Source organism: Chelmon rostratus, chromosome 4 (genome assembly GCF_017976325.1).
Source record: "Chelmon rostratus isolate fCheRos1 chromosome 4, fCheRos1.pri, whole genome shotgun sequence".
Lineage (NCBI taxonomy): Eukaryota > Metazoa > Chordata > Actinopteri > Chaetodontiformes > Chaetodontidae > Chelmon > Chelmon rostratus.
The window spans coordinates 16,072,502-16,099,890 of record NC_055661.1 but is presented as its reverse complement, the minus strand read 5'-3'; the positions used below and the strand labels follow the sequence as shown (position 1 = coordinate 16,099,890).

Genomic DNA, 27,389 nt, shown 5'->3' with positions numbered 1-27,389 from the left:
TGGTTCTCAACCCTTTTTCTTGTGACACCACGTTACAGCTTATTGCATTTGTGTGGACATAAGTTGTAAGTAATTCGACCGAAAAGTAAATATTTCCTCTCAGGCTGTTCTGTTTGAAGAGTTTTAGAGGGCAGAACAGGTTAAAGGATTCACTTTTCTTTTTTCTTTTTTCCTTTTGTATCGCTTGTGACCACTCAGACTTATCTTGGGACCCCTTGAGAGAGTCCCAACCCGAAGTTTGGGAACCACTGATATATGGCACAGTGAATGAATGAACAAGGGGCTAATGTGGGGCATAGTGTCCCTGTCATGGTCTTGTGTCAGTGCTGCCTCAGAGAGTCTAAGACCTAAGAAAGCACTGACAAATGTTCATCTTTAATTGTTGTAGTCTCTTGGGAAAAGCTAACTAGGGACATGAGTTCTACTCGATGCAGAACAAAGAACATCAGTATTTCATTATGTTTGCAACCACTTCAAGTGACACTGTGTTAATTTCAATTTTTCTTGCAAATGGACTAATAAAAGAAAATAAACAATGAAATAGCTCATTTAGATGTGCATAACGCAAGCATAAATATCAGCTATCGGCAGCTGAAAAATGTCACTGTCATGAATCAGCCTTCAGAAAGTCTTTAACAAACCAACACCCAAGTAGACATGCAACACATTCTCTCCTTTGCCACCCCGACTGCTGCACACACTGACACACACACACACACACACACACACACACACTCACACACCTCCTGAATACTGAGGAGGCTTGTGGGGTCAGCATGCATTCATGGGAACCTGCTCTGTGATGAAGAGAAAGAAGCTGGGAGCACTAGTGGAAAGTGGATTGGAGGCATATGGAGGATTATACAGAGGTTAAAGATCAACAGTGTAACACATTCCACTATTTCCCCTCAGTGGAGACGACAGGAGATATCTGGTGAATCCTGACATTTAATTTCAGGACTGACATATGTATGATTGGAAGTTGATTGGAATGAAAAGAGACAGCAATTAATAGCTTTGTCCCAATTCAAGACTAAATCCTATATCTCAACATGTTTGGAGAATGTAGAGGGTTAAGACAGGAAAAAAAAATAGACAAGATACTAAAAATGCTAAATCTTTAAGTGTGCTGTTAATGTAAACTGTTCTTAAACAATGCAATGCAAAAGCAGAACGGGGGAGTTTCTCACTGCTGCAAAAGGAGATAAAATAATTGGGGATGATGATAAAAAAGCTCAAAAAACATCTTAGGAAACAACCACAAAAATAAGCATTAAATATTTGGGGCAATGCTTTGCTTTTTTAGATTTGGATTTTAAAAGAAACAGTTTACTTTTAGGATACTTTTAGAGGTTTGGAGTTAGATGAGCAGATTGATATCACTCTCATGTGTTAGTTGAATATAATGCTGAAGCCAGCAAGTGGTTACCTTAGCTTAACACAAAGACTGCAAACAGGGGGGAAACAGCGAGCCAGGCTCAATTCAAATATAATAAAATCCTCCCAACATCACCTCTAAAGCTCACTAATTAACATGCTATTGCTGGTTTGTTTAATGTGTACAAAAACTGAAGATGTGAAGTTGTTATTCATGAAGGATCATGTGCCAGACTATATCTTGACTGCCCAGGCAACCTGCAGAGATTCCAGCTGGTCAGTGGCATTCTCTAGTTCCTGTTGATTGATTTGTGCCGGTGCATGTATTCTACAGTTAAATACATATACTCGTGCCATACCAATGTGAAAATAGTGCACTATGAGACTAAGTACAACAGAACTGTACTGTATATAGACATGCAGTTAATACAGAATGAATATGCATGGAAGTGGGATGTATAGTTATAGTTGGTGTTTGACCCCAGTGTTCTTGGTGATCACTCACCAGTGGTCATCCATGAACATACCACACAGGTGTTGTTATCCTGGATGACAAACATGGATGACCACCTGGTGTGGACGGTTCATATGGTGGCGGTTCAGAAGCTGCACTTCCTGACACAGCTCAGATCCTTTAGTGTGAACAGGGAAGTGCAGCTTTGATTTTATCGTGCACTATTGGAGAGCCTCCTGCACTGCGGTATCTCTGCATGGTTTGGTAACCTGGCAGTAAAGTCAGAGGCACAGATCACCCGATTTATGCAGACAGCCATGGAAATCATGGGAGTCTGTCAACATCCCGGTCCTCAAACTATATTCAACAAACCATTATCAAACAGGCTCAAAAAATCATCTCAGACCCAAATTATACCCTCGACCCTAAGTAGCATCTCCTCCCCTCACACAGACAGTGCAGGGTTCCTTCATGGCCCTGTCCATTAAAGCCCTTAGCACCATGTTGGCTGAAATATGTATGTGTGTAAACCTGAGTCACCACTATCACAGACGTCAGCTAAGCTTCATTTTGTACCAGTATAATTGGATATTTATGGAAACATAAATATCCAATGGAAACATGAAGTATGATTGCTCATTATTTTCAGTTGTCACATGCCTATAATGATGCCAGTAAAATACATTTTACTCATATCTGTACCTGGACTGGAATAGAGGGACAGCAAGGTGAAATTTTGTCTTTCTTTGTTTTCCGGTTGACCAGGTGTCCTCAATGATGATTATATACCCTCATGGACATATGAACATGGCTGGATGTTTATGGGAATGAGAGAATAATGCACTGTAGCCTAATAGTGTTTTCTCAGTGATTAGGCAGCCATATTTATGATTCACCACACCCCTGGACTTCAACTAAACCTGTATCTGAATCAACATGACAGGAAGTCATTTGGGAATCAGCAGAGGATATCTATTGTGTCAGGCTGTTACAGTCTGAAAAGAATAGGGCTTGACTCAATGAATAGGTTTTCATATTCATAATTGGCTATGCCCTGTGTCTCTGTGTAGTTTTCTGTGCATGCTTATCACAATAACACAGAGTGATAATCGGCTGTTATCTCAATCCCCAAAACTCTCATTTCAACAGAGGTTATTAGAGAGTGAAATAGCTGGCCATATAGCCCCACGCTATATTCTACACACACACCAACTCTCAGATAGAGTATGAAATAAGAGGCCTCTTAGCTATTTAATAACCCAATTTACCGATGATGATGAAAACATATTCCCACTTACCTTTTCATCTAAAACGTGTTATGTTAAACTCAAGTAGTTTGAAATTATAAAAAAGGTGGGGACATCAATATTAATAAACAAGGCTCTGGGCTGATACATCAACAGTGTCCTCTTGTGGTGGCATGGATTTAGAAGATGTCCCGTCTGGTTGTTGCCTGAGTCCAACTGTCCCAGATTTGTGTTGCTTTGCCAGGATGCCTTGACATCTGCCAGACACAATTGTGTCCAGCTGTCTTGAAAGGTGTCAGCAATGTGGCATGATTTGAAAGGAATTTGGGGCTTGGAAATGTGCAAGAAGGGAATGCAGTTTCCAACAATTGGACGGTACACCATTAGGTCACATTGATTCTGGTGTCCGTCAAGAAAACACGCATGCCACCTTCATTTTGCACAGCCACAAATGGTTGAATTATGACAGAACAGAATACTGTATTACCTACGATGTCTCCCTCTTAGTGTTTTATCCAGCAACAACTAGCAAAGTGGCACAGTTACTCAGCAACCTTATTCATTCTTTTGAATCCAACCTTTCAGCTAAGAGTGATAAGCAGTTCCAAAGCAGTCAGAACACCATGTTTTCATAAATTTCAAGCATTTGGCCCTTCAATTGTGTCTGTGTCAAATACCAGTCATAAAACAGCACATTTAATCTGCCTCTGCCTGCTCTCTGCATCTATCTCTACATAATCTCTAGTTTACTATCTCTCTACTCCCACAACATACACCCTTCTCTGTGGGACTTCCTCAGACTTTCTTCTCCTTCTTCTAACTATTTTCACAATATCTTCAGTGGTGATAACACTCTACGCGTGTCGGTGTGTGTGTGTGTGGGGGGGGGCACTAGGGCTGATACCCTTGTCATCCTAAATGACCTTGCATCCTCATTATTCATTGCAGTGAAGGCAAGCTGTGGGACGGCAGAGTAGAAATGACGAAGTGGTGTCTGATCTCACACTGATTCCTGCTCTGATTGATACATACATGCATGCTGCTCGCCCGCGCTAATACAGTCAACATTATTACGAGGGTAGGAAGAGGAGAACCTTTAAAGTCGTCCTCCAAAGAGGATGCTGTGTTTCCAGCTATGTTAATAATTCATAACATCTTGCAACGCATCTGCTTATATCACTCGGTTGTAATTCAGCGGGCTACCCCGTGTTTTTCTCACAATCATTACAGCAGGCTGGGGTGTCTTAAAGTGAAAGCAAAAAGTATGATTCCGCTTTAAATGCTTAGTGGTCTGACAGGAAGGACTGATTCATGGACAGGGGATAGGACTGCAGACTGATTTTAGTAAAAGGGTTAATGGCTCAGAGGGTGCTTCAGGTCCTAATCGGTGTAAAAGATGTGGGCACAATTCTCATATAGCCATTTGTGGCTCTTTAATATTACCTCTGTGACATTTCCCCTGGCATCCAGCAGAGATGATTTTATGAGCTGAGTTTTTTTTTTATTCAGCAGCTACACCCAGAGATAAACCTTGTACCTTCCCTCCTCCCTCCCCCCATTCTCTTTCACACATATCGCCCTTGCTCGCTCTATCTGCCTCTCTGTTACCCCCCTCTCTCATTCTGACAGGCATGACATGGCAGTGGTAAGCCCCACTTCTGTGCACTAGCTGGTTGTGGGCTGTGCTTCTGAGTGGCTGGCACATCACAGCACCTCTGCCTCAGGAGATAGAGCCATTTAAATTGTATTCCTCAGCCCACAGAGCGCTACACTGGATATTATCATCAAATGGGCAGCAGTACGAAGAGTCTGACACACCGGCTGAATGTGACAGCTGAAGTAAAATGAAGAGTCAACATTTTTTCTGTGAACGCGTGTGATGAGTGTGTCTTGTTTGTGTGTTGAGAGAGGGCGTGTGAGTGGATAGTTGGGGCATGGCTGCAGCAGTGGCTGAGTTTGTCCATGTTGCAGTACCAGTGTGCCGTGTTCAAAGGCATGTGCAAAAGGGGCCAATCTGCTTCCCCACTTTTCCAGCAGTTCTTATCAGGTAATTACCAGCTCACCCTTGAAATACCAACATGGTGCTGGTACACTGGTGATGGTGGAAAAGCGACATAGGTCATCTTGTAATTATGACTCTTTCCCTCTGCCTTTATTGTCTCTGCATAATCAGCTCCATCAGGGCTGAAATAATTGATTCTCCATTTATGCTAATGGTATGGATCTGGAGCGTAGACGAGCAAATACTCAGCCATGTTGTCTTTCGGGCGTGACATTTAAAACGGAATGAAGAGAGTGTCAGATTCCAGTCAGATAGCAGGATGTTTTTGCTCTGGCCTCCGTGACAGCCTTGAGTAGAGGCTCCAGGTTGCGCTTGTACTAACCAGACTACACACTCAACAGGAACGAGACCTTCAGATGTATTTCACAACTGCCTGTTTAGGGACCTTTACTATTGTGTATCAACTGATGGAGGTAAATTAGATGGCACTCATGCATGCACAGCCTTACCAATTAATCGCCCCACCAACCAGGCTGTATGAGGCTCCAACCACAGACTCACAAAGACAAGACAGACCCAAACACACCTGCTTGCTTGCAGTGTCACAAAAATATCTGACAAAAGCTTCTTAAAAATGTATCAAACCATTGCCTCACAACTACCTTCAGATCCCTTAGTTCTTTAATGCCAATCACCTGTCAGGCCGCCGCTGATCAGCTGCCAGCAGCCCAGCAGGCTGCATGTGGCAGGAACAGGTAGAGCTCACTTATGGGAATTAAAGTTTTACTATTCATGTCATGAACAAATCAATTGTATGCACAGTGCCCTCTCAATGGAGAGTGACTGTAGTAAAATGTAGCAAATGCAGTTAAAATATTTTTTTTTTTTACATCAAATTGACGTGAAAATGATCTGAAATGTGCATGAGGCTGTACAAACATCTGAGTCCATCTTAGTGGTGCACTCAGTTTCATTAAATCTGCTTTAGCTGCCAGCCACCAGTTCTCACTATGCCAAATGGGCACTTATAAATGGCCAGTTAACAAAACCTGCACACGAAGGAGCTTCTGCCGTATTGTTCACTGGACAGCACAATCCCCTGAGAAAACCCCTCAAACAAATGCAACATGGTGGAGAGGACGGTCATGATGGCTCTATCTCTTTCCTCCCTGCCACTCACACAGCACATACATCAATCACAGCCCGCTGGCCTCAGATCCTCGCAGCTCCTTGGATGCGATTTGTCACAGGTCCTTAGGCGTTGACATGCTTCCAAAAAGCTCAACTAATCTGCCTAAGATAGCGGTCTTTCTTTTCCTTGGTGGGTGTTAATCAAAATGATCTGCTCTGTGTCCAAGAAATGACCACTGGTCATCATGTGGATAGACGTTGCATCATTAAGCTAATGGGAATGGATGAGCACAGAGGATGAAAGGATTTCTGACACTTTGAAGAAAATATTCGTTTTTTAAAAAAAGGCGTAGTATTTAGTTGTTTTGTTCTCAGCAAAGAAATTCATGAGAGCTGACGTTTTTTCTTTTCTAGCAAAGCAGGTACGACAAGAGGGCAAAGGTGAGCGAAAAATCTCAATCACGAATTCTACTTTAACTTTTTAACTGAATGTCTTTCTCATTCTTTGACTCAGGTATTCCTTTAGCGTGAACTTTACAATCCGGCAACAGATTACTCATCAATGAGAGCCTGCATTATTCAGTGACTGGTGCTATATTCACCAGCCAAATGCATCAGCCTGCATGGTGAAAGGATACAGCAGCAAGGAGGATACATGTCACCCCTTCAAGAGCAATTGCCACTCTCAGTGAGCCCTCCATGGGAGCAAGCTGCTGAGAGGTGGGTGTGATGGGCCCAATTTAATGCTCCATTATGCAAATTGATCATCTCAATTGACCATCACTCTGGTAATAGGATGGACTGACTGCATGTGGAGGTTGGGTTGGGGGGTGTCTTTTAAAATCTTTAGGGAAAACATCAGACCAAAGTCCCAGGTGCTTAAAATAAGCAAGGTGAGTAAAAACATGAAGAAATGCATCAGGACTTTTACCAATGAGGCGTGACGGAGGTGAGTGACAGGAAGTTAATGGCTGTCTTGGTGACCTCTCTAACGACCAGTCACATTTAAAAGTCACCTGTCTTGTCTTTCTTCTGAGCAATATCGGGGTGTAAGAATAAAATACATTTGCATGATGAGTTTGAGCTTGATAACATTTTCACACTTATATTCGGTCCGGGTGCAGTGTTCTCCTTCAATTTTTTCCATTCCAAGCCGACTCCCTTGTTGGTAATTCCATAATTCCAAAAAGATTAGAGGAGCAAAGCAGGGATATTTGTTTTCATTTCAATCTCATTTGGAGTTGATAGTCCACAAATTATGCATTGTCGTGAACACAAATGGAGTTAGATATTCTTTATTTAAGGAGATTTTCAGCGCACTTATCCCCTTGCGACCCCGTGAAGAATCACACGGCACACTTGAGTTTCGCTCAGAATGGACAGGGTGCAGGAAAGTCAGAGTATGCGCGAATTAATTTTGTCAGTGCCTAATTGCATTTATTGGCCATGCCTGGCACCTCCTAATCCTGGATTATGATGATGCATTAACAGCTGTGACTGGCTGTTTACAAGGCATTTATTAGCCGGTGTCAACATAACGAGACAAATTCCACCTATCACATTAATCACCCCACTGCCAGGACTATGTCACTGCCAACAGCGGAGCCAGATGACGCATAGGCCAAGACTGCGCTGAAGCTGCTTCCCATTTTCCTGCATTAGCCATTGTTACAAGGCAATCAGATTACCTCCTCAGTAACTGTCAGCCCGGCAGTGAGGTGCTGACGGGAAACTTGAAGTGAATAAAGAGCAATGAGGTGGTTAAAGATAACGGGAGAAGAATTGTGGGATCAAATGCAACGGCTGACTGCATCAAACCGCAAAAACAATTTTCCACACATAATGCTTCTAATTGAAGTCAGGTCACTTAATTACAGTCTGAGTATTGTTTACTGTGAACCCATCTCCTCTTACTTTTCTCTGTCCATCTGTCAATTTCCCTTCACTCTACCGATCTCGTTTTCCACCAGAATATACAACATCCAACAAGCACCACAGCACTATAAAATATGAGGATTGTTTCATGAAAAAGGTTTTGTAATTGATTAAAGGCTGATTCAGCTTTATCATCAAATGTATAAAAACAGCTTAGGCAGACAAAGAATGTGCATCTCAAATTACACTCAATTAAGCCTTAATGAAAGGACTAAAAGATATTTCATGATTGAAGTAGTATTCTGCTGAATTCAGTACTTTTTAGATTTCCCAGTTCATATTTTAGTCACACGGAGACACAAAGGGCTTCAGGGTGAGAGATACTCGCTTTCTCTGCCTGGAGTTTGAGCAGAAGGGACATTGATTTCTTTCCTCTTCAACAGGTTCCCAAAAGTGATGTGCAGCAATTAAACTGGAGTCTCCACGACAAACCTGACAAAACCATTTGAGAAATGGCATTGAGAACGTCCCGCTGGCCTTGCCGTAATGGAAGCAGGGGTTTTATATATTGCATTTTGTACAGACACACGGGACTCATCAAGTGAGATCACCTCTCGCCCTGTAGGCACTTTATCTGTGGGATTCTCTGATTCGGCGTGAAGAACAATGTCTAGTCTCCGGGTTTGTACCAACATCACTCCTCCAGTCCTGACCTGGTTGACTTGACACATTGATATTGTCACTGAGCAATGCTCAAGATCACCTGCAAGCTCAACGAGTTATGATTGTCTCTGCTCAAAACATGCTTCTGATAGTTCTTCAGACCACAGGCATTACCTATAGTGACTAATAAACTTATAAAAATGCAGTTGGAATTAGTTTAAAAAAAGTATATCAACACAAATGGATTCAAATTGTCAGCAGGAGTAGATGAACGCTTGACATGAAGTGCTTTATTGCACTCACACAATCAAAGCTGATGATCCAGTGTTACTCTCTCCATCTTGCATTTTATTGCTGCTAAACAGTAGATTTATTACCTTAAATTTTACACATCATATCATGCTTTGTAGATTGCTTTTACAAGAAGTGGTGAGACTGGATTGTAAAATGCATGCTCTCTGGCTCCCAAAATGAATGTGCTTTAGTGATAAGGACCGGATGAGAGGACAGGAGATAGGACACAATGCAGCAGCACATCTCCCAACACGAGCTGTTTCACTGTGCAGTAGTCTGCGTTATATAATTCTGATGGAGTTCAGTGGCCCCTTACAGTTCACCTACCACTAGCTACCCTAGTTAAGTGTGAACGCACACAGGGCCATCTCTCTGGCAAATGTGCAGAAACACACAGACACACAACATGCCTCATAAGGGCCGAGGATCAAATTGCATCCAGTTAACAAACAGCCCCAAAGCTGACTTTTGTTTGGTGTGTGGGAAATGCATGTCACCCTACTGATTAATGCTGAATCATGATACTGAGATAAGAACGGTGGGTGCAGTGCGCCAATGCTCCAACTCTTCGTCCTCACCCTTTCCTTGGGAACAGCTCGAGCCATCTGTCAGGATTGGAAAGCCGTGGTGGCTTGCAGCAGGTTTTTCCAAACCTACAGACATGGCTGCCTTTCCCTGTCAGAGACACTGCTGTGCATGAACTTTCAGCCATAACCAGCCACTGGGCTAGAAAACGGTGTCAGCCGCGCCAAAGCCTCATTGACACCCATGAAAAAGCTCTCTTATTGCTGACCCAGGACATCATCAGATGGTTGGCTGTACATTGGCCAGAAAAGGACACGGTAAAATTAGGAAAACATTAACACCAATGCAGCCACTTCAATGCAATTGGACAATGTTTATCTAAGTGCTATTTAATTGCCTGACTCCTCACTGAATCTTTCTTGCAACTCTGTGCCACAAACATACTACAGCACTGGCAATGTCTCCTTATTAGTTATTCATGCCTTCATTTGCTTCATATCTCCCCTCATTCTTTTCCATGCAAACACTGAAAGCTAGCAGAAAGTACATCCTCAGCTGCAAAGCTGCGAGTAGAGATGGCTCCTGCGCTATCAGTGGGAAGAAAAGAGGCTTCCTTTATGAAAAACGACTTCGATGAAGTAAAGAAGACTCAGAATAGAACAGAGAGGATGCCTCATCATGAACAAATATCAGTCTGTGTGTGTCTATGCTGTTGTTTTCATGCAATATCAAACTTTTGGCCTCTGTGTATGATGTTATGAATTATACTGAAGAAGGTCCAACAGTCATTTCCTTTAACAGACAGAAGCTGAATCATAAAATGCATCTCTCTTGACTCTGATACCCTTTTTTGCTGGGTCCCTACAGTCCCAATAAACCTTGTGTGGGGCTCATAAATCAAGTACATGTCTCCTTAACAGATACATGATGATTAAAACTATGTATGATTAAAACATCGTGTTCAGTTAATCTCAAGTGTACTCAATTATATAAACCTATCTTGTCCCAGACATAAGGGACATGCCTCAACAATGTCATTTCGCCCGTGTCAAAAGTAGGCAAAGGGAACAGAGGGCGAAGAAAAGAAAGTAATAGACTCCAGTTGAAACAGTGAAATGGCTACTGGTGTGGCCTCGGGGTCATGGACCAGCTGCGACAGCGACCTCAAAGGGTCTTTGACTTTGACCGACAGCAGATTGGGTGGACAAGGACGATTCTAGACCAGCCCAAGCTCTGGCATGTACTTAAACTGTAGCAGTTGTTTTCATGTTAGGTGTGAGAAATAACTGCAACTTAAAGCCTCCTCCTCATTAATAGCGTTTACATCTCAACAGCATATGGTGAGCTGCTTCCTGCATCTTAACTACGCTCATATTAACAGCAGTGAAATTAGCTCCCGTTCCTATTACAGCCACTTATGAAATGTTTTGTGCCAGAGTCACTGGACTGACTCTGTCAGCTGATTGAAAGAAAAAAAAAACATTATCTAATATTGTTCTAATTTGTAACTAAAGAATTAAAGGTAATAAACCTCAGGTGATTGGGGCTTTTATTCCTACAATGCATATGGTTTGTACATTAACTTTGCTCATATTGGTATGGGATTACATGGCACAAATGGCCGTGGTTCATATGTGTGTATCACAACCACGAATATAAAGGCCTCAGCCAGATTTTCATCCTTAACTAGAGAAATAGTTTCATTTCTTACTGTGCATAAATTGCAAACCTTTTTCCATCTACTCATTTTGTTTCAGCACAGACTACTGGAAGACCATGAGAGGACTTTATCCATGTTCTTCATTTTAAGATATTCTGAGGGATATTCTATGAATCTATGCCACTGACAGACACCTCCAATAAGTAGAAACTTCACCAACCCTTCAATTTCAGCATAATGATGTCACTATAATCAAGTATTACAGGACTTTGATGTCTGTAAAAATTACTGTCATAGGTGTCGCAACACCATTTTACAATTACCTGCCACATAGTATCAGAGATCTTTTGAGGGACCTGTTCAATTTATGCAACGCCCAGCCAGAATGGTTCACTAACAACATAACCCACCAATGGTGTACTGAGAGCATGGTCCTAAAAGCTTGTCCATATATGTTGAGTACATTTGATTCATCTATAAGTATTACAAAAAGTATACAGCAATGGTCACTGAAGTGTTTCTTTATCACCTTGACAGAATACGAAGAGCATATTCTGCAAAACTCCAATCTAAATTTTATCATATTTACTCCTGCTTTAGGTAAATATTATTCTAAGGAGTACTACGGTACAGTACATAACTATTACATAAATGTATAGAATTCAGAGATGTACACTTAAGCACACACATTGCTGCCTTCTTGAAGTTCCTGGTTTTGCACACCAGAACTTTACACAGCCCTTATGTAAATGAATAAGCACAATCATTGCCAATGCGTGAGCAGGCCACATAGACCATAACAAAGTAGAGGGATCAGTGGACATGTGCAGTGGTAAATGCTGGCATTAACTGCCATCTAGTGGGTAGTACTGGCTTTGCAAGAAAACAGAGCTGGCACGATCTGGATGTCAAACTCCCCTATTTGGATTCTGAACCTCTAAACGAGGGATAATGTGGCGTGAACAGCACTGATCATTTCCCTAAAGGAGGAATAATGTGGAGTCAACAACACTGTTCATCCAAAATTGATCTTGAATCGGTCTTGAGCTAAATTACTGTCATCTGGACATCCACTGCCTCAGTCTTTTTGTTCTTTCATCTCTGTTTTCAAACATATAGGCACATATTGTAAATCACAAAGTGAATGCTGACTTTCGTATTTTAAACCCAATATCAGTAGTTTACCCCTCTGTCTATGAACCCTCATTTCCTCTTTGAAAATATAAACTCTGCTTTTCGAGTATGTGATGAAGGGGGTTTATCCCAAAGGAAATATTAGGCTATAGATAAAGGGATGCAAAGTGTATCAATAGCAGTTTTATAGCCACAATAGATTTTGTATTATCTTAGTATTTCCTAGAATCTGTAGCCTGTTTACTGTGATCTTTACATGGCATGTAACTTATATATTTAACTGAGTAGAAAAACTGACAGAGTCCTGTAAGCTTTAATACCACAATACTTTAGGTTAAGATAAAATAAGACTTTATTGATCTCACACTGGAGAAATTTACTCTTACAGAAGCTCTTCAGAACACACAAGGGGAGAGTGCAAATGGCAAATGGAGGTGCAAATAAGAACAATAAAAACAATAAAGGTGCAAATATTTCTGATGATAATACCTCATTTGCATGTTACAACGTTTCTTAAGAAAAACCGGTCTGTCATTTGTCAATGTTGCATTCACGTGTTTTCTGAAATATCAGTCTCTTAGTGTCAAATAGCATATTATTGTGTCAGTAGTTTGGTAAACAAAGTATTACTATAACAGTAGGCTACATGTATCCTTACACTGGTGCATAAAGAAGCTTTGGTGTCCAAAGACCTACAGCTTTTATCGTGCAAAATATGTCACAATGTGTATTTCAAATTATAAGCAGGGAAAGGTGAGTATATAGAGCTACAGAAAAGCAACTGAAGGCGGCAGTGGAGGGAGGGGGAGGCGCCGAGCTAACTATTGCTGCATGAACACACTGAGCACACCCTGCCAGTGCTAGCGAGCTAGTCAGTGTCAACGGGCACAAACATGTCGGGGAAGAGTTTTCGAGTCAGCGACGGGGACTGGATTTGCCCTGATAAAAAGTAAGTACTCCTCACACTTGGAACATATTTACATTTTATTTACTGGCTGGTCAAACGTAGCAGCAGATGTTTGCTGAATTAACTGGTCGTGCTAACAGACAGACGTTAGTTAGCTTTGGCCTTGTAAGATGCGGTTCCCGCTAACGTTAGCTAACAAAACCAGCTAACTTTCACTTTATTTCTACCCCTTTACTTACACCGTAAGCAGGATAAGCAGGCCATAACAAGCGTGCATTTACGGGAGGGGGGACATGTTTTGGACATATGTGTCAGGGATTCTTAATTTGTTATTAGTGTGCGCACTTATGAGATAGCAAGTTAGCTATAGTTAGCTTCTGTGGGTTGGGATGAGAGTCCGCACTCACTATTGTGGGTGGTGTTTACAATGTTGTAGAAGCCAAGTTGTCATGAATGTGGAGTCTAAGTTGGGTAGTCAGCAGTATCATGTTGCAGATGAACTGCATCGAAAACGTCTGGAGTGATAGACAAGCCAGCTGCAGTTGCCAGTGCTCAGGCCTTTGATACAGGGTGTCCAACGAAAGACTAGCGTTTGGAGCTAACGGTGTGGCACGTGAAAAATAAATAAACCTACAGCTATTTATCTTGCTTGTCTGCACCCGATTCGTGCCTGAATGAGTAAATAACAAGCTCAAGCCTTATCTATAATTAGAATTCATTTATTTTCAATGCTTTTGAAGGTGTGGAAACGTGAACTTTGCAAGAAGAACTAGTTGTAACAGATGTGGCAGGGGTGAGTACTATGCAAATTATTATATCTTGCAGAAGCTTAACACACCCTTTCAAAAAAGCTGCTGTACTAAAAATTATTTTGTTGTCTCCACAGAGAAAACCACAGAGGCAAAGATGATGAAAGCAGGAGGAACAGAGATTGGGAAAACTCTGGCTGAGAAGAGTAGAGGCCTATTCAGTGCTAATGATTGGCAATGCAAAACGTACGTGTTTAAGGAAAATCATACAGGACTACCAAAATGTTTGATTAACTGGACACTGGAGCAAGTAGACAAAACTATTCTAATGAGCAAAACACAAAAGTAAATTATGCGTCTTAGTAAGCATGGTCATAATCTCTCTTTCTCTTTCTTTTTTAATAACTCCAGTTTTTACAGATGCTTTTTTTCCCTCTTGTTTTCATACAGGTGTGGCAATGTGAATTGGGCTAGAAGGTCAGAGTGCAATATGTGTAACACACCAAAATATGCCAAGCTTGAAGAGAGAACAGGTATCTCAATAAATATGTATTTTGTCAGATTTTGGTTTGCTTTCGAATGCCTGTTATTCATCGCTTTTTGAATTTCTTTGCATTTCAGGTTATGGTGGAGGTTTCAATGAAAGGGAGAATGTGGAATACATTGAACGGGAGGAATCTGATGGTGAATACGATGAAGTGAGTCCCAGCTGAAAGTGTAATGTTTGATGATTGAAACAGCTAACAGCATTTCAGCTAACATACTTGTGGCATACAAGTGTTTGGCAGGTAGTCCCTAAAGCGTATGAACATGCTTGTTTCTAATGTCACAGTTTGGTAGGAAAAAGAAGAAGTATCGTGGAAAGCCCAACAGCACATCCTCAAAAGAAAGTGAAAAGAAGGAAGTAGCAAAACCTGAAGCTGATGAGGAGGAGGAAGAAGACGAGGAAGAGGATGAAGATGGTGACCTTTCCAAATACAAATTGGATGTAAGGATGGGTGGCTGGAGCTGGAAATTCAAAAAAAAAAACAACAAGTTTTACATAATACTAGACAAGTACAATGCAATTTAAAAAACTCTTCCTCTCCAGGATGATGATGATGAGGATGAAGATGGAGACCTGTCAAAATATGACCTGGATGCCAGTGATGATGATGACGATGACAAGCCAGCTAAGAAAAAGGGCAGCCGCTCGGGTTCCTCCCGTTCCCGCTCATCGTCGCGCTCCTCCAGCTCCAGTTCACGGTCGAGGTCCAGGTAAAAGGGTACAGGTCAAGGGTAACTCCGGGCAAAATGTCAGTATCAGCTCAATCTTCCTTCTGATTTACTGATCAACATCAATTACATGTCCTGTAATGCTGATTTGTTGTTTTCTCTTCTCTCAACTCCTCCCCCTCTGTGGTGTCAGAAACTCCATGTGCAGACTGAATGATCTTTCTTGATAATATATTTTGTGTTTGTGTTTTAAGACGCCTATGGCTTCAGATGGAAGGAATGCATTATTGATGTTGTAGTCTTGAAATGGACTCCGGTTCTCCTTTTGCACTTATCTGTTAATTCATCTGCTCCATTCTGAAGGAGTTGCTGCATACAGTTTAGTTGTCTTTCTCTTTCATTGGTTATTTCTCCAAACTCTCATACATATGCTGTGTTCTGAATATTTATTCATCAGTTATGCTATACAGTATGAAAAAATAGTTTTCTTTAAGTATTTCTCAAGATTTGTGTGTGTACCTTGCCCTGTGATCCATGTAGTTATTGTTCTTGCTCAGAAAATATTGGAAAGGTTCTGTTTTTTTTTGTCTTTCAGGTCCCGCTCTAGAAGCTCATCCAGTTCCAGGTCTGGATCTCGCTCGAGGTCCTACTCCAGGTGAATGAGGTGGCATGCACTCTCTCCCTTAGAGAGTGTATGTATGGGGCTGAAAGCTCCAAAACAGTCATATTAACTTGCTGAAGTTTTAACTAAGACTGGATAGTGCTTCCTCCAATACAGTCCCCAGTCTAAACTCATAAACTGCTATTGCGATTTTCAGTCACATGATTGTAGGGTTATTTTTAGTTTTAGTTAGGCCTGAGAGTATAACAAGTACACCATCTGATTACCTGCATTGAGCCCTAGTGTTACCAAGGCTCAAAAGTCTGACTAGACATCTGGGGTCTTCATCAAGCGTCTCGGGAGTTGGTGCAGGCTTTGCCCACTCAGTTATGTCAGTGTATTCAAAAGAAGCCAAAAATTTCCGAGCTTTTAAACTATTTTGAGGACACCTTATTCAGTGAGCTTTACAGCGTCTTCGGTCTTCTTAGTACCATAGTGACATTAATCAGAGAAGCTTGATAAATGCCCACGCTGGTGAGACTCTGTCTTGACCTTACTGACCTCACTGCTTGGTTTATTCCTCTAAAAGATCCAGCTCCAGGTCTGGAAAGGGCTCCTCTCCGCAGAAGAGGTCCCGCTCACCCTCCTCCTCACCTGAGAGGAGACAGAAGCGCAGTCGCTCCAAGTCCTCATCTGGAGGGAGAAAGAGGAGGCGTTCTAGATCACGTTCGTCCGAAAGGTTTGGGTTTCTGTGGAATACCACACTGGCACTGATTTTTGTTAGACAACTGTCGCCTCGCTTATGGGATTTCAGAATTACTGAAATATGTTCACATTTTGCCCTGTTATATTGTTTTATTTATATGTTGTGCCCATAGACTGTATATACATTATTGGATGTCGCTTCCGGGTCTGAAAAGTGAAGCCGAAGCAGAAGTACCTTAAACCTGCATTCTTTCTAGTGGCCAGCAGGGTTCGAATCCACTGGTTGCAAAAAGGAGTCCAATTGTACATGAATCTATAAAGAAATGACCGTACTTCTCACTTGACTTATTATCTCAGTAAACATTTCCCGAAAGGGTTTATGGTCTCAGCTAGTTTCAGGTCTTCTTCAATACAGCATGATGTTCGTTTTGTAAGTTAGGATCCCATTTAGAGAAAAACAGGCGACCCCAGAAATGCAAAACGTAGTCCATTACTCTATATACAGTCTATGGTTGTGCGCTTGTACTTGTTTGATGTATGCAGAACTAAATGTTAATTGCTGGGCCTGCTGACCTTGTACTTCTTCCCATGGTGTTTGTGTGATTGCAGGTGCCGCGACCAGTCCTCTGGATCCTCCCATTCTGGCTCCAGTTCAAAAAAGAAATAACTTTATTACAGCCTTTAAAACAAGAAAAGGAACCTTAGTACAAGTGCATGTTGTGTTGCGAGGAAAACAACCACATCCTTTCAGTATGCTGTTCATTTTCATAGAAAAGTCTTACTTCCCTCAAAAAAGACCACGGCAACGTGACTTCTCTCTGCCGTCATCATTACATGCTCCCTTTTTAAAACCACATACACCCCGATCTGTGAGAAGTGTCTGTAACTACAGGTGTCCAATAAACATAAATGTTTGGTCCTGTGAAGAGGCTGTATCCCATTCTAAACCCATCTTTGTGGCAGTACATTTTATTCTATTCATCTGTGGAGAAATTCAAGTAAACATTTTGGATTACTTTTTTTTTTTTTTTTTTGGCCCTAGGAAACATCTGAGATGTTTTTGTTGTTTTTTTTAATACTTTTTTTTTTAACAAAATAAGAAGTACTTAAGCACCAATTTAGAATACCAGAGATGTAGCAATGAATTTTGGCCCATTTGTTTTATTTTCTGATAAATATATACTTTGTGTTTTCAAGGTAAGTATTTTACTTTTTGATATTGCTTGTTTTAAGTAAATGGCAGTAAGTTCAGCATTCTTTGGATTAGGTTTAAATGTTTGGTTTTTCTTTTTTCTTTACACAATTGACGGCTAGTTTACCACTCAGTTATTCCTATTCATTAGTCTCTTGGGTAACTAAAGAATTTAAGTGACAGATTTCTGCGCTTCAGATCAGTACATCAAGAATGAACATCATACAGTATTTCCTGATTTATGGTAGAATGTGGCAGTATAGTCTTTTTATTGGTAAAACAACTCAAATGTACACGTGTAAATAAAATCCTGTTGAAATCGTTCTTTGTTGTGTTTGATTTGGCCGAGCTAAAGCTGGAAACTCTTGAGAGACCTGCTCAGGTTAGCGCTGTTTTAGTGTTTGCTGATTCCGACAGATGTGTCTCATCATCATCAGCATCATTATGCTAGAGATGAGTAGCCAGAGGACACCAGTGAACAGATATCAACAACAGTGAAATGATTTTAAGCTGAAGTATCGTAAGAGCGCCATTAAAGGGTTGGCACAGGAGTCAATCTTGAAGTTAATGAAGTTGTTAGCTAACAGGTAGATGCTAGCGCTAAAGTACCGGCATTTGCTGAGTAAATTCAAGCGTGGCAGACAAATGTAACGGTACAGTAACAAAGGCGGTCTTTCTGTTGTGTTTGGTTAGTGGTAAGTTTGACAGTAGTCCCGGAGGGAAAGTTTCTGCTCCTATAACGTTACATAGGCTCCTTACAGCTAAACTAGTGACCAACGTTACAAGCAGCTTACCTGACTCCGCCGTTGCTAAGTAACGAGCCTTTACTAGCATTGTTTTCTATTAGCGGGGTAACTTTTTAACTATTTGCCGATGAAATGTGGTTTCATTGCTATAGGTCACAAAGTAGGCATTACTATTGATACATTTGGCCATACACGCGAGGTTTAGCAGATATTTTGTTTCATACAGAAACTAGCTCTGCCTATCGATAGGATAAACTGGTTTATCTCCGCTCAAGATAAAACTAAACATGAAAACGTGGTAACGGAGTGCTGAACAAGGGGCTCGTGCATGCGGATCACCGCCGTGTTATTCTCATTCAGGTCAACAGGTGGCACTTGTTGCTGAGTTTAACAGAAGGAGGCCTGATTATATTTATGTGTTTAATAAAGTAGAAAATTAAGGCCGGAAGGTTAATAGTATTGTCGCCAACACCTGTTATTTTCAAGGCCTGATACATAATGTCACGGGTTGCACTCTCGGGGTCAAATAGTTTCACTACAAAGTGTTCAAATTAAGATTAATTGGCTTTCTTAATAAAATTAAGGTTGGCATTATTATAGAATGCTGAGAGTGATACTGTTCTAGGGGAAGAGCACCTAAACGTGCCGTCTGTGTATTAATAGTAGGTAGTTAAATAATTTAAAAAACATTTTTTATATGTATGTAATATGAGCCTAATTGTTATAGAGTAAAATGAATACAATAATACAGAATGCATTTGTAAAAGCCTACAGCCCTAAACCTCATCAAAGGTGCGCCTCATATTAATTGGTTTAGATATCTGAGAAATGATGCACAACTTAATTTCCTTGAATGTGAATTTCCCCATAATGATCGCAGACCGGAGGTAGCCTAATGATTTATTACATTCCACTTGTAACCCTGTCAGTATACTGTAGCTCTGCTTTCAGAGGCTTAAGGACACTGTTGCTTCACCAAGATGTGATTTCCGAAGCAGGTGCGCCTGTGATAATGTGACATTCATCTGAAGTGCCGTAGCCTCTACTTGTAAATAAACAGTTAATGAACTAAGATTACCATAACACAGACATTCTACAAGGTCTCCAAAATCGAGTTTATGATTTAGCAAGTGTGTATAAAACCATATGCAGCTTCAGCTGCTTCCTCTGGGCGCTTTTCTAGGTAGTCCCGCCTCCAGCGCGTACAGGACCCGACGCGCATTTACGCACTGCATTCAGTAGAAGCAATTTGGAGCGCGAGAGGATGCCAGACGCACACCCATGGGTTTTCAGCTGCATATGGACTTTACCTTTCCGAAAGGATGAGTAGGGACGCTTGTGATTATCTAGAGGGCGTGCAAACCACTATTGGAGAGATGCTGGGTGCCAACGTCTCCAAGTCATTGCGCGAAGGCAATGTCACCAAGAATTCCAGTTGTGGATCTGTATCAGTTGGTTTCCCTATAACCATGATGATCACCGGCATGGTGGGCAACACATTAGCTCTTATCCTCGTGTATATATCTTACAGAAAGAAGGAGAATAAAAGGAAAAAGTCGTTCTTGCTTTGCATTGGATCGCTGGCGCTGACTGATCTGTTTGGACAGCTTTTGACGAGTCCAATAGTAATATCAGTCTACCGAGCTGATCTGAAATGGGAGCGTATTGACTCATCTGGCAATTTGTGCGCTTTTTTCGGTGTCTGCATGACAACTTTTGGCCTGTGCGCTCTCTTCTTGGCCAGTGCCATGGCAATTGAAAGGGCTATGGCGATAACAAACCCCCACTGGTACTCCAATAACATGAAGACAAGTGTGACAAAGCAGACTCTGGCTGTCATATGGTGTCTCGTGTTGCTCTTCGCGCTGCTGCCCATTGCAGGGGTCGGGGAATACACACGCCAGTGGCCGGGCACTTGGTGCTTCATCAGCACGGGGGACAGAAAAGTCCCGGGCAATATGTTTTTCGCCGTCACTTTCGCCGTACTTGGGATTTTCTCTCTGCTTGTCACTCTCTCCTGCAATGTGGTGACGATCCGGGGCTTGATTATCCGGTGTAAAACGAAGTCTGGCACGTCTCAGTCTTCAAAACAGTGGGAACGGCTCACCACGGAGACCGTCATTCAGCTGTTAGGGATTATGTGCGTCCTGCTTATATGCTGGTCTCCTCTGCTGGTATGTTTTCAGGCGACTGCAGCCTGTTTCTTTCATCTTTCAAACAATAGTCCCTATGACCATATGAAAGTGAGGATGTGATGCAATTATGCAAAACTGTTTTCTCTCACAGTGAAAGACCTTGTATTAATATGATAAAGTGGTCGGTGCCATAATTCACAGTTTAGTTGAGACCTTTAAAAGGGTGTCGCTGTCAGCTGCCTGTCACAAGCAGCTGGAGATCCTTGTGTCTCTGCTTCATCTCTTGTTGCCAGGACAGCAAAAGGAAGCAAGAGCGTACACTTGGTTTTCCCAATCACTCATTCAATCAGCCACCCCACCCCCCAAACACACACACACACACACACACACACAAACTCATACTTGCAAGTCACATAAATGCTGTCATGTATGATTCCTCTGAAATGCTGCTGCCAGTTTCCATTAAGGACCAATCTACTTAGCCAGGTCCTGTTCGGGGGTCTGCTCAGTGTGCTATGAGGTCATGCATTGTCAGTCACATATTTAATAGTCCCACCAGGGATATTAATAGAAGCCACTGATGGCAGACAGTGAGTAGTTAGAGTGTGAACATCATGTTTTTCTCCTAGTGGTTTGATACTGTTGCTGTTCAGGATTGTCTTGACATTAGTGTCATATTAGATATTGAATGTAAAGCAGACTGCCCACAAAATCCCCAACTATGAATTCTCAGCCAACAAGTGTGCATATAATATAATGTAGATCTCATTGTCCTCATTCTTTCAGTAAATATAGTGTACCTTGTTTCGTAATGCAGACAGTGACATGCCTTTGTTGGGCTTGCGCCTGCCTCCCTCCTCAGGTCCTGATGCTGAGGATGATCTCCACCCAGGTATCCTCCCACGAGTGCAATTCAACAGCAGTGACCTCCAATCACACCCCTGGCCGGGATGTCCATTTAGACTGTAACTTTTTCCTGACGGCGATCCGCCTGGCCTCCCTCAACCAGATCCTTGACCCGTGGGTTTATCTGCTCTTCAGGGAGATCCTCCTGCGCAAGGTCTGCATCGTGGCTAACGCCGTGTCCAACTGCTCCATAGAGGATCGGAAGGAGACCCAGCTGACGTTGGATGCTCTTAACAAGCAGAACCACGAAGGAAACAGCCTTCATAAACCACAAAGCAGCTAAGTCACGCTTTGACAGGAATTGCAATCTTGTGACTTTGAAGCCGGGGACTGATTGGATGGATGTGAAAATGGATACACTATTGTTGTGAAAAACATGGGGATGAAATTTTTCTCCATGTCCTCCACAAAGGGATATTGTGCAAAGGGTGACAAGAGTAGTCTCTGTTGCACTGTTAATGAGAACCAGTCGATCGTTCTCTGGGTGCATTTGTTTTGCTGAAAACACATTCACCTAACCAGCATGTGGATGCATGACCCGGTCATCTCCTGCTTTTGGCTGCCAGGAACTCTCTCATTGCTAGTTTTCAGTTTAATAAGAACATCTCCCAGTCCCAGGAATTGAATATGGGTGACTCTAACCGAACTTGAACTGAGTCATTGCTTTCAACAACTTGAAGCCATAATCCAACTAAAGGACAAATGTTTTTTCTGAATGTCTGTAAATGAAGAGAGAAACTGTAAATTGCTTATACCAAGTTGTAAATAGCTTTGTCATATCTTACATGGAATGTAACAACTTTGTTTAATGATGGGTCATCATTCAGAAGAAAAATGCAAATCCTAAACTGGAGCCACTTGTTGATTGTAAGATTATTTATTAGTGTCTGTTGGGTATCAGTTGTTGTAAAGTTTAGAATATGCTGTATGTGGTGTCGCTCGGCTAGCAGCCAGGACTATGAAATGTGAAGTGTGTGAACATGAATGCTCTGGTAAACTGTTGTGCAATTATTCTCTCTTTCAGAGTAACTTCATGGCCACTGTTACGAATGTTTAAGTGTGTTAGGGAAAGGACCGTAGATTTGTGCTGTTCAACATTAAGAGACTGTGAATGACAGGGTGGTCTGATACTATAGTGACAGGGCTGCAGCCATCACTGTTAAAGTGCCCTTGCTTGTTTCACTGGATTAAAACTATTCTTCCTCTGTAAGTACACAGTGTGTAATGATAAGTGTACCTCATTTCAACAGCCAAATCTTTTGGGAGGAAAAAAAAGGTAATTGCTGCAGTCTTTTGGCCGCTTACATCAATACATCAGTGCTCTTTGGGCATAAGGCTGATGAGGAGAAATATAATGGAATTAAAAAAGTCTCGTCCATACTGTCTCAAACACAAGACTCCTTAGAATTTAAAAGATTGAAAAGCGTTTTTTTGGCGCATTGAAGCTGCTTGTGTAACGGTCACACACAATGTGCTGAGAGTGCATACGCCAACAGTGTTAGGTGGTCACATCAGTGCATTTCTACAGGGTGCTATGAATTCATGCTTTTAGTACTGTGGTGATCGCCTTAAACGTGTCCTTCAGCATTCCATCATTATTCTTCCCATCAGCCAAATCGTATCCTTGGGGCCCTGATGCTACCTCTAAACGCAAGTGAATGTTAATGTCCAGTGCAATGTCTCAGATGAAGAGTGAGGGTGCTTTTCAGTGAGGTGGTTCGATGTTGTCATGTATGGCACCATCTCATTGAATGTACACACTGTAAATGTATTTGAAGAGGTCCGGCATCTTGGTAAAGCACATCTGAAGGACGGACACATTTGCTGTCATGGTAACCCTCAGGGTGTGGGCCAATTTCTTACCCCAACACCAACACCACAACTCTGCCTTCTCAGCACATCAGCCAACAAGATTAGATTTACACTCAGCCTTGCCCGGTCTTGCCTTTGCCTTTCAAACGTGAGAATCCATACAAGCTCAGTGACAGTGGTATAGGAAGTTGTTATCTGAAAAACCTGTGTGAAAGATGGACATTTACTCTCCCACTCAAATGAATAACCTTGTTTAGTGAGTGAAAACAATGTAAAAGGAGCATGGTCAACAGTGTGTTGCACAGAAACCAATACTTTGGCATTATTCACGGTCATTCTGGAGCTCATTGCCATGAGTGTGCAGCAGGGTTTTCATACAGTAATTAATGCTGCACTAACTGAGCTCGTGGCTCTGCATTATGAGCTCTTATTCCAAGCATATGCTAGCCTTGTGCAGCAGTTAATATACACCTCAAAAGTAGCATCTGGGGTTTTATACATGCATTTAAAGCAATGATTGCATTTATTCTCAAGCTGCTGCGGGATATGGGGGAATTTAAGACTGACTCAATCAGCTTCCACTTGAATTTGAGTCATGTAATTATCTCAGTTTTCTGTCCAGGAGACTCTGAAGCTTCCCGCTCGTCTGTTAAGAAAAATAATTACACACTGGAATATCCCCTTCAGGCCTTTATGTGGTTGTTAATGCTCCGGGGTCTTACATCCAATCCAACCCAAGCAGTAGAGAGGAAAATGGCAGAATAGTAATCTATTCTTTGTAAACTGAAAACACAATACATTTCAACTCTCTTCGATGGACTGAGTAAAAGCCTACAAAATGGTTACAGGAAGTGCTTTCTGTGAAACATAATTGTTCATCTGAACCAGGGGAGCTATGAAAACATCTGCACGCACCACTTTATTGAGCCACACGGTGTAATGAGAGCTGATGTTTGGCTTCATTAGGAGGTGTGTCCGGGTTTTGGTTTGCTCTCTGCTACAAACATGCTATTGCATAGTAATCTCGACATTACACACAAGCTTTTAGAAAAGACCCGATGAATTCAAGCTCACGAGTGTGGTGTGCTCACATGCTGGAGTGGCGTTCATGTCTGTATGAAACAAGCCATTTCAGCGGGCAGTAACAAACGAGCACCAGCATGGAAAGGAGTGTACAATTACATAATGATTTGAAACAGGCTTTATGAGGTCCGGAGAATCCGGCATTGCCAGCTGGCTCCATCTCTCTCACTCAAGTCACTAATGCATTGAAGTGATTTACTGATTGCCTCGTGAGCTGAGGAGTCACTTGATGTTTCCTAAAAATGTTTGATCATTTTGCATTTGTGCTCAGTTTTTAATGTGCATTTTTTTAAACAAGTGTTTATTCCACATAGCTGTTTAATAAGTCATAATTCTTTTTTTCAACTTCCTTGGAAATCCTACAGTCGACTGCTTTAGAATGCAGATGATTACTTTATGAGGCCTTTGAAAAAATATTTTTGCCATAATAATCACTTTCTCTATCAACCTTAATGAGGCAGAAAAACAGAAAGGCATTGAATTCCTGTAAACCTCTGGAGTTGGATCTGATCACTAATTGAATACATGTCAACAATAGAAAATGTGGACAGGTTCTGCAGTCAGCAGACGTCCTTTCAAGAAAGAACTGAAAAACTTGACACAACCTTTTCCCCTTGTCGTGTATGTGGTATCAAGGAATCATAGACTAGGCCAGCTAGTTGACATGGTGTGTGCCACGAGCAGTTCACTGGTAAAGGTGCAGGATGATCCTTTGCTGTCATGTGCAGCAAAGCTCAGCTTCAACAGTGTGAAACCGCAGCCGTAAGTCTTGTTTGAAAAGCCATTTTCGAAATTCAAATCAATGAAAAGACAAACATTAAGTGTAATCATTCAGGGAAGAACCAACCGGGCAGGTGCAACAAGCAAAGTGTGTCTCCAGTCTATTTAAAGAGTGCAGGATGGTGTCACATGTGCAGATAGTACAATGGAAACAGGTTTGGCCCACCAGCCAAGGCTCCACTGATGAATGTAAATAAATACCGGATGTCTATCAGATGTCCGTTTTCTTATCATTTGGTCATATTATGCCTCTCTGCTTGTGAATGTTAAACAAGAACTCTGAGACGCGATTCTCGGATGAGGGCTATCTACACGCTCCCACATGTTTGTTTGTCAGAGCTCTTGTTCTTCCTGTCACCGTGCGCTCAGGTGAGGAATGCTGTAAATTTTGCATCCTCTTCTTTTGACATGTCTGTCATAGATAAGCTTACGTAACAAGAGGTGAAATGAAAAGTATCTACCTACCCATCAAAGTGTCCTTTTGGTATTTTATGTATTTGTCCTCTACTTGACTTCTATCGGTTCAACATGCAATGCACTTTTGATTCATTTTGTTGCGATGTTCTCGGTGTATGTAGTGGTGTAACATTGTAACTGTATTAAAGGACATGAACATATTTTTTTCAATATGTGTTGTGCTTTTGTGGCAAAAAAGAAAATAAGAAGAATGATTGTAATTGGCTTTAATTTTAATTTTCATAATCCCTCTTATGTGTAGCAAATCCTCAAAACTGAAGACGAATTAGAAGCACCCTTAAGCAAAAGCCATTTTACACCTTGAATGTGGAGTTCTGAACAATATTTTCCATCCTGGTCAGTCCTGTTTTCTGTGATAAAACTGCCTGACATATAAGAATGATAGTTAAACTGAGAATGATGTGTTTGTTTTTTAGTGGTGAATGTTTCAAACACTGTTGTGTTTGTCAAATGCTGCTGGTCATTTCAAAGCATGCGTAGGCTGCTATTGTTTGTTGTACAATGTGTTTCCCCTGGGCCAATAAATGGAAATATGTGCCACTAACACCGAATAAGTCACTGCATGCGAAGATCTTGTTAAGTGATAGGATGCATGAGGCTACGGTGTCTGGTACTATTACTGTTTTGTAGTGCAATTCATATATATGCACACATTCTGTATTTAATATATGCTATATATTGCATTCAAGACAAGCAATCTTCATCATGCTTTACATCTCATTTTCTTAAAAAAAAAGGCAAAGTAACACGTTAATCATCGCATAACTGGATCGACCCTGCCAGTGAGGTCATTTGTTTAATCATAAGTGGCTTTGCACTGATAGAACAGATGAATAATCCTGAAACTTATAGTAATTGCTTTCCTCGGAAGAACATCTCTGTGCATTACTACAACAGTCTATTGTTGAAGAGACAGACACGCCTAATGGGGCCTCAGCATCCATAGTTTAGCTTAAGAGCAAAAATTAAACTTTCCAAAAGCACAACAAAAGAATCATTTATATTTTTATGGGGTTGAGATATACAAACTATTCTAACTTTTAGGGACTGAAGTGTTGAAAATATACCAAACATTAGGTTTATTGCATTCCCTCACTCCCTTTATGCAATATCCCATTTATTTGAATTTGTTCATGATGCCAAAAGAGTTGTTTTGGTGATCAGACAGAGCACAGCAACTTTCCAAATATCCCAATAATATGCAATATAACACCAAATAGAATAAAAAGAAGCTCTAACTGTACTTTACCATCAGTAGCCTTGACAGCCAGCTGTAGAGGAGTTGAATGGTGCCTGGTTTGATTACCACGTCCTGCTACTAACTGCAACCACAGTCATGGAACCCTTAAGCAAACTTATGAAGCCTCAACTGCTCAAATGTTTAATCTGCTCAGTGGCACACTGAATTCTTAGGTGTGGATTTACCTTAAAGAACCTGAAGTGCCCACTGAATAAACCCTCAATAAATAAACAGTAAAAGATCTTTCTATCACCTTGTAGATGACAGCTGTGAGCAAGTCTGAGGCTTTAATTCAATTAGTCATAAATTGTGTAAATCTGTCTGGCTCAGTCTTTGGGCTCCGCTCACCATGTAGTCATTTTATTGCTGAGTAAGGACACTGTCTGCACCTGATAAATTCTAGTGGGCCCATTAAAGGCTTTATCGTCCCATTATTCATCTCTGCTAAGCTCAACAGACTGAGGACGTATATTTTCTAT

The 27,389-nt window shown here is 41.4% G+C and overlaps 2 protein-coding genes across 3 annotated transcripts; both read left to right on the top strand.

Moving 5' to 3' along the window:
• The first annotated feature begins 13,197 nt into the window (after positions 1-13,197).
• Positions 13,198-18,055, top strand: zranb2 (zinc finger, RAN-binding domain containing 2). Of its 2 annotated transcripts, XM_041935090.1 has the most exons (10): positions 13,198-13,311; positions 14,010-14,062; positions 14,156-14,264; positions 14,469-14,551; positions 14,640-14,716; positions 14,851-15,006; positions 15,109-15,275; positions 15,829-15,888; positions 16,424-16,573; positions 17,149-18,055. In XM_041935090.1, exons 1-10 carry the CDS (start codon positions 13,256-13,258, stop codon positions 17,204-17,206), a joined length of 969 nt encoding a protein of 322 aa, XP_041791024.1. In that variant the 5' UTR covers positions 13,198-13,255; the 3' UTR covers positions 17,207-18,055. The 2 variants fall into 2 exon arrangements, with proteins under 2 accessions (XP_041791024.1, XP_041791023.1); XM_041935089.1 differs by having other exon boundaries at positions 16,424-18,055.
• A 1,672-nt stretch (positions 18,056-19,727) lies between these two features.
• On the top strand, positions 19,728-26,148 carry ptger3 (prostaglandin E receptor 3 (subtype EP3)). The gene is made up of 2 exons (XM_041936160.1): positions 19,728-20,651; positions 21,475-26,148. Exons 1-2 carry the CDS (start codon positions 19,800-19,802, stop codon positions 21,799-21,801), a joined length of 1,179 nt encoding a protein of 392 aa, XP_041792094.1. The 5' UTR covers positions 19,728-19,799; the 3' UTR covers positions 21,802-26,148.
• Positions 26,149-27,389: the final 1,241 nt, after the last annotated feature.